Raw genomic sequence first — 15,000 nt, 5'->3', positions numbered from 1 at the left:
CAGGGTTTCCCCCCCCAAAAAACTGAATAATTTCAGGTAACTAATAATTTCACTGGATATATATATAACAAATATTGTTATTGTTTTTTTCTTTTTTTAAACCGATACCGATATTTTCCGATATCACATTTTACTGCCGATATCGGCCGATAATATTGGTCGGCCGATAATATCGGACATCCCTACCTTGCATGGTTGACTCCGCCATCAGTGTGTGAATGGTTGAATGTGAGGCATAAATTGTAAAGCGCTTTGGATGAAAGCTGTTATATAAATGCAGTTAATTTACCATTTACACAGACACACACACAAATACACACACAGCTGAATGCGGTGAATGCAGGTACATAATACAGTGTCAGCCTCTGGGAGAGAAGTGGCTCTTTGCTGTTTTCTTCTCAGCAGTCTTTCTCCTGTATATAGAAATATCATTCCATCCTGACCATTATATTTGTCTGTTAAATAAATGTTGATGAATATGTGAGAACATTTAAATGTCACTTACAGATTTGAATTGTAGATATAACGCATTTGTAACTAAATATGTGTCATAACTCAAAATCCAGGATCTGGTTCACTCCTTTTACAAACATTTCACAGTATGTAAACAAAGATCGTATAAAGTCTCTCTCTCTCTCTCTCTCTCTCTCTCTCTCTCTCTCTCTCTCTCTCTCTCTCTCTCTCTCTCTCTCTCTCTCTCTCTCTCTCTCTCTCTCTCTTCTCTCTCTATCGCTCTATGTCTCTCTCTTCTCTCTCTATCGCTCTCTGTCTCTCTCTTCTCTCTCTATCGCTCTCTCCCTCTCTCTCTCTCTCTCTCTCTCGCTCTCTCTCTCTCTCTCTCTCTCTCTCTCTCTCTCTCTCTCTGCAGGGTGGTTTTGTTTCTCCTATAAAGCGCTTGGTGTTTTCTAAGTCAGGACGTAAGCAGGTAGAGAGAGGTAATGTTTGCCGCAGACCGCTCCACACAGTCCCTCTCTACCCCCCCGACTTCTGATCCACCCGGAGAGACTCATCTTTGACTACATCGAGAAGGAGGTCAAGGTATAGAAGTCGTTCACTTCCTGTAATGTATCACATGAGCTATACAAGGTGTGTCATTGGTCGGTGTACTGCCCTCACATTGGGAGGAGACTAGAGCAGCACAGGCTCCATTCATCCCAATGAGAGATGTAGAGGTTTTTACCCAATGTGGCCATTTATTTTCTTTACTAAAGAAATCAATGTAAATGTTCAACCTTCTATTACAAGCTGAAGGTGTTCCGAACATTTTAACATTAAATGTAAGTTTTTCAGACCTGTAGATCCAGCGCAAAACAAGTGTGTCTGAGACCCATGCAGCAAGTGTTAGCACGTTTATATAAAAGTCCCGCCCACTTCTTTTAATGCATTATCTTCCTTTATTGGAGAATATTTTCTTCTATTCCGGTTGCTGAATTTCGTGATAAAGATGCTAGCTAGAATATTGCACAACCGAATAATTAATACATCTAGATGGGTTTCTTTTGAATGTCAGACTCAGGGCGGGATCCACGAAGAATGGATTGCACGGTGCACGGCGCAGGTGATTGATCGATTGAAAATTGTATTAACAGATTGCAGAATGGGTACAATACAGTACGGCTCAATACACACAATTGTTAAGGGGATGCAGACCAGAGAAAGACTTTCGTCTTGTTTACATCAGGGTCCCCCATTTTCAATTCATAATTAATTGTAAGTAAGGGTGCAATTAGCACGTGCAATCCATTCTTTGTGGATCCTGCCCTCAGTGTGCATGCACATCAAGGAGGCCAAAAGGAATGTAATCCTGGTCAGAACAACCTGACAGACAACAATATATTTGCATTTGTTAACCATGCAATCTAAACAATCAATCCATGCCAAAGCTAGATATGTAAAAGATGAAAGACCATGCTGATTTGGCAAAATCGTTTTAATTTGGGAGTGCCATGGTTTCTCCATAGAGCCTCCATTATAATTTTTGTCAGGACAGTGCCATGGTTTCTCCATAGAGCCTCCATTATACTTTAGTCAGGGCAGTGCCATGGTTTCTCCATAGAGCCTCCATTATACTTTTAGTCAGGGCAGTGCCATGGTTTCTTCATAGAGCCTCCATTATACTTTTTGTCAGGGCAGTGCCATGGTTTCTCCATAGAGCCTCCATTATACTTTTAGTCAGGGCAGTGCCATGGTTTCTCCATAGAGCATCCATTATACTTTTAGTCAGGGCAGTGCCATGGTTTCTCCATAGAGCCTCCATTATACTTTTAGTCAGGGCAGTGCCATGGTTCCTCCATAGAGCATCCATTATACTTTTAGTCAGGGCAGTGCCATGGTTTCTCCATAGAGCCTCCATTATACTTTTAGTCAGGGCAGTGCCATGGTTTCTCCATAGAGCTTGTCATGTACAGAGGTCTATTGACCATACAAGATAGTAATCTGGGCAGGTGTTACATGAGCAAAAAACAACCCCCTCAGTAGAAAAATGCTTCTCAAACAGTCCCGGGTAGGCAGATAGTAAACAGAGACGTTGTCAAATGGTAAATTAGATTTTATTGTATGGTGGGGGTTTCAACCCACGGCCCTTTTCCCAAAGGAAAAAGGGGATGTCATCGGTGGGGATTTCAACCCACGCACACCCAAAGGGAAAAGGTAATGGAGAACAAACAAGACATGTAAATAAGGTGGCCATGGCCTACAGCCCACCAACATATATATATACACAGCTCTACTTGAATGACACAACAGCACAAAGGGCAATGAAATATCAGTCCACACTCAGTGGGAACAGGCACAGAGGCCAACAAGATAACACTCACCCAGCTAGAGAAGTGGCACATAGGTCAACAATATATATATATAAACACAACCGTGGTTAACCATGGCAACCTCACTCCTCTCTAGTCGCTAGCAATTGACAGAATGAGGCGCCTCGTGTGTGTGCCATCTTCCAGGTTATATCCACTCATCCAACTGACTGCCCACAGGTGTAACCAAGCAGGTGCAATCAGCTCAATCAGGAGGATGAGAGGTATCTGGGAAAAGAGAAAAGAAACAGGATTAGAAGATGACACATCACACAACCAGGAATAACATAACCCATACTCATGATACTAATCTGATGTTCACATGGTCTTCCAAATACAGTAATAATGATAATGACCAACCCACGTACATCACACCTCCCCCCATAAGAGCGAACCCGCAGGGTTAGCAAAACATTATCACCCATTATCAACCAACATCCGATTAGTACCAACAGAACAAAAATAAAAGAAATCACACTCCATATAGACCACATGCCCCTATTTTGGGCCCACACGGTCAACCATACGCAAATTGCTCAATGGTGTTCGCACTCCAACATCAACCCCTATGTTGAATGGTTAAGAGCATCACAACAATAATGGTTTACATCAATCAACTGTGCACGGACCCCTACCAATACCAATTTAGAAAACGCTATCTTATTACACCTGACATGCTTCAATCGACAAGTCACCCCGTTATTTTACCAACAAGGAACCATACAATTGCGCAAACTTAACGAGCCCCCCATGTCATGTACAGAGGTCTATTGACCATACAAGATAGTAATCTGGGCAGGTGTTACATGAGCAAAAAACAACCCCCTCAGTAGAAAAATGCTTCTCAAACAGTCCCGGGTAGGCAGATAGTAAACAGAGACGTTGTCAAATGGTAAATTAGATTTTATTGTATGGTGGGGGTTTCAACCCACGGCCCTTTTCCCAAAGGAAAAAGGGGATGTCATCGGTGGGGATTTCAACCCACGCACACCCAAAGGGGAAAAGGTAATGGAGAACAAACAAGACATGTAAATAAGGTGGCCATGGCCTACAGCCCACCAACATATATATATATACACAGCTCTACTTGAATGACACAACAGCACAAAGGGCAATGAAATATCAGTCCACACTCAGTGGGAACAGGCACAGAGGCCAACAAGATAACACTCACCCAGCTAGAGAAGTGGCACATAGGTCAACAATATATATATATAAACACAACCGTGGTTAACCATGGCAACCTCACTCCTCTCTAGTCGCTAGCAATTGACAGAATGAGGCGCCTCGTGTGTGTGCCATCTTCCAGGTTATATCCACTCATCCAACTGACTGCCCACAGGTGTAACCAAGCAGGTGCAATCAGCTCAATCAGGAGGATGAGAGGTATCTGGGAAAAGAGAAAAGAAGCAGGATTAGAAGATGACACATCACACAACCAGGAATAACATAACCCATACTCATGATACTAATCTGATGTTCACATGGTCTTCCAAATACAGTAATAATGATAATGACCAACCCACGTACATCACAGAGCTCCATTATACTTTTAGTCAGGGCAGTGCCATGGTTTCTCCATAGAGCCTCCATTATACTTTTAGTCAGGACAGTGCCATGGTTTCTCCATAGAGCCTCCATTATACTTTTAGTCAGGGCAGTGCCATGGTTTCTCCATAGAGCCTCCGTTATACTTTTAGTCAGGGCAGTGCCATGGTTTCTCCATAGAGCCTCCATTATACTTTTAGTCAGGGCAGTGCCATGGTTTCTCCATAGAGCCTCGATTATACTTTTAGTCAGGGCAGTGCCATGGTTTCTCCATAGAGCCTCCATTATACTTTTAGTCAGGGCAGTGCCATGGTTTCTCCATAGAGCCTCCATTATACTCACGTGATTCAGCAGGTATTGCTCGAACGCTGTATGTTTATAAACAAGAAAACCGTTTAGAAAACTGCTTAGTTCCTTGTATCAAAAAAAGAATTAGTGGCAGATCAGCTTTTCGTCGACATGGAAGGCTTATGTATCTTTTTCTAGACACTGTGTCACACACGCCCATAATGGGAAATGGAATTACAAAAGCGGCAAAGCTGGCAGTGTTCTTGTTGCCGAGAAACACAAGGTAAATAGACAAACATTATAGAACCTATTATTGTAAATAGAGTGAACCTCAAGGTACAAGAGAACCTCATAGGACTTCATAGAATAAAGCAGAGTATAGGTTAAAGGAAGTCAAGGTAGTACTAAACCATAGAAAGAGAAGTGAAGATAATTGAAGAGAAGAGGAGAGGAGAGGAGAGGAGAGGAGAAGGGAAGGAAGGGAAGGGAAGGGAAGGGAAGGGAAGGAAGGGAAGGGAAGGGAAGGGAAGGGAAGGGAAGGAAGGGAAGGGAAGGGCAGGGAAGGGAAGGGAAGGGAAGGGACGGGAAGGGAAGGGAAGGGAAGGGAAGAGAAGAGAAGAGAAGAGAGAGAAGAGAAGAGAAGAGAAGAGAAGAGAAGAGAAGAGAAGAGAAGAGATGAGAAGAGAAGAGAAGAGAAGAGAAGAGAAGAGAAGAAGAAGAGAAGAGAAGAGAAGAGAGGAGAAGAGAAGGGAAGAGAAGAGAAGAGAAGAGAAGAGAAGAGAAGAGAAGAGAAGAGAAGAGAAGAGGAAGAGAAGAGAAGAGAAGAGAAGAGAAGAGAAGAGAAGAGAAGAGAAGAGAAGAGAAGAGAAGAGAAGAGAAGAGAAGAGAAGAGAAGAGAAGAGAAGAGAAGAGAGAGAGCTAAATAAATCTGGAATTATTCCCACTTTCATAGCATCTGTGAGTTCAAATAGTTTCTGCGAGTTTTGGAAGCCAATATGGAAGACAGAGTACTGTGAACACAGAACTGAAGTCTATTCAAAGCCCATCAAAAGTTCAAGGATGCCCAGGTGTAGTAGGCATGTACTGGAGTAACTGGACAGTAACTCCAGTGACTTGTGGGACATTTAATTAAAACACAACATTGTGTAACTACTTGACTGTGATCATAAACTTGTGACATGAACTTGACCTCTGACCTTTCTCTTTCTAGTTCCTGGGTCACCTGACATGGGTGTCATGTTCTCTAAACCCCTCCAGTCGAGACGAGCTGCTGCAACTGCTGGACACCGCAAGGGTTAGTAGTCAATTACCTATTACCTACTGTCTTTCTCCTCTCATTTATCTCACCCTCTCTCTCTTTGTCTTCATCTCTCTCTCCCTCACTCTCCCCTCTTTCCCTATCTCTCTCCTATCTCATTAACCCCCATCTCTCTCCCCCACACTCTCTCTCTCTCTCCCCCCTCTCCCATCACCTTTCTCTGTCGCTGCCTCCTCTCTCAAGTGAGACTTCTCACCATAGCCAATCTCTCCCTCTCTCTCTCTCTCTCTCTCTCTCTCTCTCTCTCTCTCTCTCGTCTCTCTCTCTCTCTCATCTCTCTCTCTCTCTCTCTCTCTCTATCTCTCTCTCTCTCTCTCTCTATCTCTCTCTCTCTCTCTCAGCAGCAGTTGAAGGTGTTGCCACTGAAGACCAGTGTGGATCAGGACTGTATTCTGAGTCTGTCTGCTCGCTGTCTGCTGTTAACATGGAGGGACAATGAGAAACTGCTGCTGAGGATCCCACCCATGAGATCGCTGCTGCTCCTACCTGAGAGATGATGCACTGCACCTCTTGGTGCTCAAGACAGGTGAGGTGCTTCATATATTCGTTGTCAACAACATCATGGATGCATAGATAAGCGCCTGCAACACGAGTGCCGTTATTCACATAATGCAGATCAGGGCAGAATCATCAAAATATCTTCCTGTCTGCCACTGTTGTTGTTTGTTCGGCATCTGCTACTGACCTGCCTGTCAAATCCTGATATACTAGGGCACTAGGGGTGCCAACTGTTTCCTATTAGCTGGGACATCCATACAGAACTTCCCTTGTCCCATATATTGACTGCCAACTTCTCTGTGATAAGGAGAGGAGAGGTGAGGAGAGGGGAGATGAAAGGAGGGGAGCGGAGGAGAGAGGAGAGGTGAGGAGAGGAGAGGGGAGATGAAAGGAGGGGAGAGGAGGAGAGAGGAGAGGTGAGGTGAGATACTGTAGTGTGCTGTTGTTTCAGAACCATGGACAACGCTGTATGCTGAATGTTTAAACTGTAGGGGAAACACTGGGGAGAGAGCAAACAGCTGTTTCTGCACCCCTTCCCTGCTGATTTGGAGTGATTGTCTATAAAAGGAATTAGAACTTTGACGAGTCATATAAGTAGGAGATTCTGCTTTGACAACTACGCTGACAAGTTCATTGTTCAGTTCAGACCATTGGACCTCATTCCTGAATGTGGTTATGAGAAACAAATCTTCTTAATTTACAAAGTTCCCGGGAAGATGCTGGCATTCGTGAATGGTTTCTTATCTTGGAGTCTTTCTTAGCTAAGAACAGGATTTAAACATTTGAAAAAGCAGTCGTAGATAGGCCAGAATTTGTACAGATCTTTTAACGTGTTCGTAAGGGCTTCATTTGTGAGAAATCATTGGTGATTGTGTGAACTTGCAGGTGGATTTGAACATAAATCATGAACCATGAACCAAATTGAACCATGCCATCTAATAATCAGTGATAAATCGTGCTATTTTAAAAAGGTCAAGTCTGCACCCTAGGCCTACACACACAATTTGGCATATCTACTACTGCTGGAAAATATTGCTGATCATGCGATGAGGAGGGAGCGCCAGTACCGCGACCGCTTTGACTCAATGATTTTCTGTATAATAATAATAATAATAATTCATTTAATTTATATAGCGCTTCTCAATAACCCAAAGTCGCTGACAGTAGTCGGGAGCAAGAGTACAAACAAAGAAACAAAAGCAAAGAAACCAAAACAAAGAAACAACAAAGAAACAAAAACAAAAGGAACATGAGACCATGGGGGGAACAGGGGAGACAGCATGATAGCACAAAAAAGACTGGAGACAGACATCAATCAGGTTGGAGGGGAAGGGGGGGTTTAAGGGTGGGGGGGGTTGAAGGCAAGGGAGAACAGGTGGGTTTTGAGGCGAGCTTTGAAGGTGGAGAGTGTAGGGGAGTCTCTGATGGACTGGGGGAGGGAGTTCCAGAGTCGGGGTGCAGTACGAGAGAAGGCCCGATCTCCGAAGTTTTTAAGCTTGGATGTCGGGACAGTGGAGGCAGTGGAGGAGGACCGGAGGGAACGGGTGGGGCGGTAGGGAAGAAGGAGATCAGTCAGGTAGGGGGGGGCCAGGCAGTGGAGGGCTTTGAAGGTGAGGAGTAGTGTTTTAAAGTTTATGTGGTGTTTGATCGGGAGCCAGTGGAGGGAGTGGAGGACAGGAGTGATGTGTTCGCGGGACCGGGTGTTGGTGAGGAGGCGGGCGGCTGAATTTTGGACCATTTGCAGTTTATGGAGGGAGCGGGAGGTGATACCAGTGAGGAGGGAGTTGCAGTAGTCCATGCTTTGTATGATAGCATGTATAATAATGCTGTATATGCCGTATATATATATTTATTCTTACGGTATATATCTATCCACATCTGTCTGTACATACATGCATATAATCCTTTTTACATATCTGTAGATACTATATATATCTGTACATATCCCTTACCTACTCTTACTAGTCTTACTGCTGGCCTATGGTCTTTATACCTGTATCACTGAACAAATGAATACCACAACTCTGGTAATACATCTGATTAGAACTATTACTCAGTAGTACTAATTTATACATTTTATACCCTGTTGAATCACCTGTACATTGTACTGTATATTACCATTGCACTCTGGTTGGATGCCAAACATATTTTCATTGTACTGTACTTGTGCTGTATAATGACAATACATTTTAATCGAATCAAATATAATTTTGATCAGTCGCATATAATAATAATAATAATAATAATAGAAAATTTGATTTAAAGAGAGAAGAGCCTTTCTCGGACTCAAGGACACTTTACATAAAAAGCTAGTTGAGATAAACTATATAAAAAGATGAATATATATATATATATAATATATATATATATATATATATATATATATATATATATATATATATATATATATATATATATATATATATATATATATATATATATATATATATATATAGTTACAACAAGAACATTTTAAATAAATAAAAATGAAAAGGAAGCACGGTGCAGTCCATTTGCAAGAAACAAAAAAAAATGAAAAAAAACAACAGGATCAGTAGTTTAAAAAAATGATATACTGTATACATTTAAAAAATAGTCAGGGGGAGAGGGGGTGAAGGGGGTGGGCTACTTGGGAGCAGCACTGTGTTGCGAGAAGGCAAGTTTGAAAAGGTGGGTTTTGAGATCTTGAAGAGATTGATGGTGTCAGAGCCTAGGATGGTGGGGATTTCCACAGCCTTGGGGCAGCTACGGAGAAGGCTCAGTCTTCCAGTGTGGAACGCCTGGTGCGGGGAATGGTGAGGAGATTGGAGTTGGAGGAGCGGAGGCCAGCTGCTGGAGTGTAGGGGTGGAGAAGGTCGGTCAGGTAGGATGGCGCCAACCCATGCAGTGATTTATAGGTGAGGAGGAGGATCTTGTAGTAGGGTATTTTGTAGTTGACGGGGAACCAGTTTTTGGAATTTTGCCAAGGTTTGGTGCGCGTGAGAACCCTCACAGCTGTGTTTTATACGTATTGCAAGCGGTCCAGGGCCTTCTTGGAGGCACCAAAAATTATTCCATTGCAATAGTCAAGGCAGGAAGTGACGAAGGCATGGATTAGTGTTATGCTTCGGAGGTGGAAGAAGGCGGTTGAGTCCAGTACTACGCCCAGGTTCCTTACCTCCGTGGAGGGGCAGATGGAGTAGCCGTCGATGGATAGGACGAGGCGGTACATTTTTTGTAGGAGGGCTGGGGAAGCTACAACTATGAGTTCAGTTTTGTTGCTGTTGAGTTTGAGGAAATTGGCGGTCATCCATGCTTTGATGTCCTGGAGGCAGGCAGTGAGGGGGGAGGGGAGCAGAGGGTTTGGTGTGGAGATAGAGCTGCGTGTCATCTGCATAGGAATGAAAGTGGAGGCTGTGTTTCCTTATAATCTCACAGAGTGGGAGGAGGTAGATGGAAAAAAGTTGCGGACCTACAGTAGCACCGAACCCTGGGGAACACCCTGGATAACAGGTGCTGAGGCTGACCTGGACGCTTCTATACTTTAAGCAAGTGGCTTGTCCTTCCGCGTTCCCGTTTGCGCTCTGATTGGCCACGCACGTTTCTGGTCATGTGACATGTGTGCCAATCGTGGGAAGGCAAGTTTTTGGACGGTTAAGCTTAGGCGTTCTTTCGAAGTTGGTTAAGGTTAGAGTTTGTCTTAGAGCATGACGATAGAACGCCTGCCCTGATTCCAAACTCTAACCTTAACCAACTGCGAAAGAGTCGCCTAAGCTTAACCAGTGATAAACTAGGCGTTTGCAGGCTGTTAGACCCGGAAATAGGCGCAGAACATGCCGTCCCACGATTGGCGCACATGTCACATGACCAGAAACGTGCGTGGCCAATCAGAGCGCAAAACAGGAACGCGGAAGGACAAGCCACTTGCTTAAAGCATAGACGCGACCTGGACCCCTGAGGGATACATACTGCCACCTGTTGGTCAGGTACGACGTAAACCAGGACAGGGAGGTACCCGTGATCAAATCAAATCAAATCAAATGTATTTGTAAGGCCCGACAACACACATTAATGTCCCCATGGGCCGGACACATCTTCTTTAAACAAGTCAAGAAGAAAGATCACAATAAATCAAGAACAAAACAAAAACACCATAAAGTCCAAACATTTTAAAATAAATAAAATAATTGAATGCAACACTCCCAGACATACCCCACGGGAAGGTAAGGAAAAACTCACTAAAACCTAGCAATAGGTTTTCATGAGTCCGGCAGGGATCTTTCTTTCAAAGTTCGTAAGAAGACATTTAAGAAGATGTTCGAGAATGAGGTCCAGTTGGTAGTTGGTAAATGGTCTAAAAAGGGGCAAGTTCAACATTGTGTTGACTGGTTTACCCGTTAATATTGTACAAGACACATACAACATAAATACTTTTTTCTTGTGAAGAGAGACTGATTAAGAGGTAAAGTACCAGACAGCACAGGAAAAACACACCAAAATAAATAGTATCCTTTTGTCCCTGGTAGTGAGAAGGTTGTCAACCCTGGCCCCCACCATTCATGAGCTTAACTGCATTAGCGTAGCATTAGCGTAGCATTAATTTCTGAGGCGCACAACCAATGCTCAAAAGGAACATAGAGTATGTGAAATATAGGAACTATAGAGTGTGTGTGTTGTGTCGATGTCCCCAGGTCTGAATGTGGACACAGCTGTGTGTGTGTTGTGTCCATGTCCCCAGGTCTGAATGTGGACACAGTGGTGGCTGGCTTTGACAGCCTGGAGAAGAAAAAGCCCACCAGCATTGAGGGCCGTCGTCAAACCATGAGCAACGATGACCCGCGACCAGCAGGGGGCACTATGGAACGCAGGTAAAACCCACTCAGTCTGACTGGATGTATGGTGGACGGGGGATCAGGGCTTTCAGCTTCCGCTGGTGGACAATCAGTTCTAGAAATGCAGCAATACCACTTTTGAACTGCCGCTACTGATCCAGAAACCTTCAGTGTTGGCCAAAACCGAGTACTGATCCAATTCATCACTTTTACTGAATAGACTGATCAGTTTGGGGTCATTGGACAAAAATGACTGAATAAAGATATCTAACAGGCTTCTACAGTATACGTTCAGAAATGCCACAGATCAGGTCACTTTGCTTTGGGGATGCATGCATTGTAATAGAGGAAATCTAATTGTATCAATATTCAAAATGGGACTAGGTTCATGGTACATTTGTATGGTGTGTCAAGGCCAGATTAACAATTCAGAGGCCCCCGAGCCAGATTCTTGTGGAGGCCCCCCCCCCACACCCACACACAGTGGCGTTTTTATATGTCACTTTAAAAAGAAAAAAAAAGCTGGATCCGTAACATTGTCCAACCAATCCTCCTGGTTTTCATGTTCAAGCACCGCCGGCGGCGGGCTGTCATCATCGCGGTCTGCCTCAGAGTCAGAGTCATTCGTGTTGGTGTTGGGGCTGGGCTGTGGAGATGCGGCGGGCGAACAGGTGGCAGCCACTGGTGGTGGTGGGCCGGCTGAACTAGAGGCTGCCGCTGCCTCTTCTCTGTCGCTAGCATCAATAATAATAACGTTAGCATTCTCGTCCTCTCTGCCCGCGGCGCCTGGCTCAGCCTCTTTAACGTTGCTGCTACTACTAGTGCTAGCCAGGGGGCTATCCTCCTCCTTACCTGACGGGGTGAAAAAAGTAGAGATAGTCGGTATGCTTTGCCGAAGTAACGCGCTCTTTCTGTCCCTTTCCTGTTTAGATTTTAACTTAGTAGCTCCGCTTTCCCACCGTTTAACTTTTTTGAGTCTCATATGATCATACAGTACTACTCGAGTCTTAGCCTACTTGATCAACTTGCAAGTGCAATTCTCGCGGTCAGTGGTCACCTGACCTGACCTGACAGTGACCCCTGGACCTGGACGTCAGTGTCACGTAGACTCAACGTCTCTCACCCCTCATTATCAAACAATCAATCATATTTTTATTTGCAATACAAAATTTTTTATAAAAATAGATAGAGAAGAGATGAGATGATACTAGTAGTCACTATAGATGCTGTGAAAGTAAACGCTGGATGAGGATCTGATTATATATATATTTTTTTTCGTATTTCTTTAATTTTTTTTACTAGTGTGTATTGGAGGCCCCTAGTCACTAGGGGGAGCTCGATGATATCCGCTATCAGCACCGGTGTGTCTCTGCTGTCTGTCATGAATAATGATCCCAATCTGCCTCATTCGTGTCGGGGCTGCGTCTATTCTTTTACCAACGGATTTCCAGTTCCGCGTTTGCATTCTGCGATCTGATTGGCCACTGACGTTTCTGGTGCGATCTGATTGGCCACTGACGTTTCTTAGGCAACTCTTTCGAAGTTGGTTAAGGTTAGAGTATGGAATCAGGGCTGGTGTTCTATCGCCCTGCTCTAAGACAAACTCTAACCTTAACCAACTTCGAAAGAGTGCCTAAGCTTAACCGGTGAAAGAAAGAGGCGTCACACGATTGGCGCTACCAGAAACGTCAGTGGCCAATCAGAGCGCAGAACTCGAACGCGGAACTGGAAATCCGTTGGTAAAAGTATTCAGGCGTCGGGGCTGGGATGTGGAGTTTTTTTTTTTATTGCTGTTTTTACCTCAAACGGAAAACCAAGATTAGCCACTTGCAGACGGCAGGGTGTGACGTACTGTATATTTTAGTTGATGAAATATTTTTGTTGACTAAATATTTTAGTTGATGAAATATGTTTTCATTTCAGTGTCACAGTATGACATCGATCTCCAAAATAAGAAAAAAAAATTAAATAAAATGTGGGGCCTCTAGTGACGAGGGGCCTCCAAAATCTTTTTAAATAAAAGTTTAAAAAAAAGAAACAAATATTTGGGGCATCTAGTGACGAGGGACCTCAAAAAATATTAAATAAAAGTAAAAAAAATAATAATTATAATTTGGGGCCTCTAGTGACGAGGGGCCTCCAAAAGGCCTCGAGTGACGAGGGACCTCCAAAAGAAATAAAAATAAAAGTTTTAAAAAAAAGATTATTTGGGGCCTCTAGTGACGAGGGGCCTCCAATTTTAAAATCACTTACTGTACATCGAAATGTCAAGTTTAGTATGCAAACTGCACACTAGCTACATTCTGATTTTAAGAAGGAACGCTTAGAGAGTATGTAGGGGTGTATATTGTGTGTCTGAGAAGGCAGTGGTTCTCAACGAGGAGTCCGGGAACTTGAGGAGGTCCCAGGAGTCCTTGAGGAGGTCCCAGGAGTCCTTGAGGAGGTCCCAGGAGTCCTTGAGGAGGTCCCAGGAGTCCTTGAGGAGGTCCCAGGAGTCCTTGAGGAGGTCCCAGGAGTCCTTGAGGAGGTCCCAGGAGTCCTTGAGGAGGTCCCAGGAGGTCCCCAGAAAAGTGGGGAATAGTTTAATTTCACTGTTTCATTCACTAGAAGTTAAACCCAATCAAAGAGAACGACTATTCTGATCATAGGTTCCAATCTCCGAGTCCCCACCTACAACAGCATAGGGAATTCTGGACATAAATGGACTGCATTTATAATGGTATAATTTATATATATCTTTTATCCAAAGTGCTACAACTTCCTCTCATTCACCCATTCACTCACACATTCACACACCGACGGCGACCATGCAAGGTGCCAATCTGCTCATCGGGAGCAGTTAGGGCTTAGGTGTCTCACTCAAGGACACTTTGACATGCTGCCGGGAGGAGCCGCAATCTAACCGGGAACCGTTCGATTATCAGACAACCAGTCTACCTCCTGAGCAACTGTTGCCCCCGATAATCATATCTAACAACCAAAGTCTTCTCAGATGGAGGTCCCTGAGAAAATGGGGGTCTTTGGCCTCATGTGTATCAATTTGGGGGTCGTTGACACAAAAAAGGTTGACAACCACTGTCTGAAGGGATATGCAAACGAATGTATTCTAGTTATATTTTGTAACATGGTGAATAAGGAAATCTTACAACAAACTCAGGTTGAGATGTTTCTCTCCTAGAAGATATTTTTGTCCCCGTTTCCCTGTTACCCTTCGAGAGGTCCTTTTTTCCTCTCGCCAGGCCATCATTGTAAATAATAATTTGTTCTTAATTGACCTGCCTGGTTAAATAAAGGTAAAAAAAAAAATTGAGATAAACTACCTCTGAACTCTGCTCCACAGACACACCATCTGTGGCGTGGACTGGAGACCCTCGCTGTCCCGAAACAACCACGACAAGACACAGAACCTCGAACGAGGAGGAGGAGGAGGAGGGAGGAGGAGGAGGAGGAGGAGGAGGGGGGGGGAGGAGGAGGAGGGGGAGGAGGAGGGGGAGGAGGAGGGGGGGAAAGGGGAGGTGGTGGAAGTCTGGAGAGGAAGAGAGTAGGGGGGAGCTGGGAGAGGAGGCAGCAGACCCGAAAACCAGGAGGGAGCTGGGAGAACCGCACAGGGAGGCCCACGAGTGGTAACTGGGGCGTAGGAGTAGGGGGAGTAGGCGGTGGAGGAGCTGGGGGCAGCTGGGAGAAACGATTCAGGGGAGGAGGGAGCTGGGAGAGGAGGCAAGGAGGAGGTGGC

General features: G+C 44.3%; 1 protein-coding gene across 1 annotated transcript in view; it reads left to right on the top strand.

Moving 5' to 3' along the window:
- Window positions 1–15,000, top strand: part of ccm2l (CCM2 like scaffold protein) — a gene marked incomplete at its 5' end in the record, with an annotated part of 29,771 nt that overhangs the window by 1,696 nt on the left and 13,075 nt on the right. The window contains 9 exon segments of the mRNA XM_084333395.1: window positions 869–983; window positions 986–1,038; window positions 5,851–5,934; window positions 6,303–6,411; window positions 6,414–6,434; window positions 6,437–6,484; window positions 11,174–11,303; window positions 14,608–14,699; window positions 14,702–15,000. The exon segment at window positions 14,702–15,000 is cut by the window's right edge and continues 213 nt beyond it. Of these exon segments, the coding sequence (XP_084189521.1) occupies window positions 869–983; window positions 986–1,038; window positions 5,851–5,934; window positions 6,303–6,411; window positions 6,414–6,434; window positions 6,437–6,484; window positions 11,174–11,303; window positions 14,608–14,699; window positions 14,702–15,000 (951 nt within the window).

This window comes from Notolepis coatsorum (genome assembly GCF_963971535.1).
Source record: "Notolepis coatsorum genome assembly, chromosome: 17".
Taxonomy (NCBI): Eukaryota; Metazoa; Chordata; class Actinopteri; order Aulopiformes; family Paralepididae; genus Notolepis; species Notolepis coatsorum.
The sequence above is the reverse complement of the archived record's forward strand: the minus strand, read 5'-3'. Positions and strand labels throughout refer to the sequence as shown.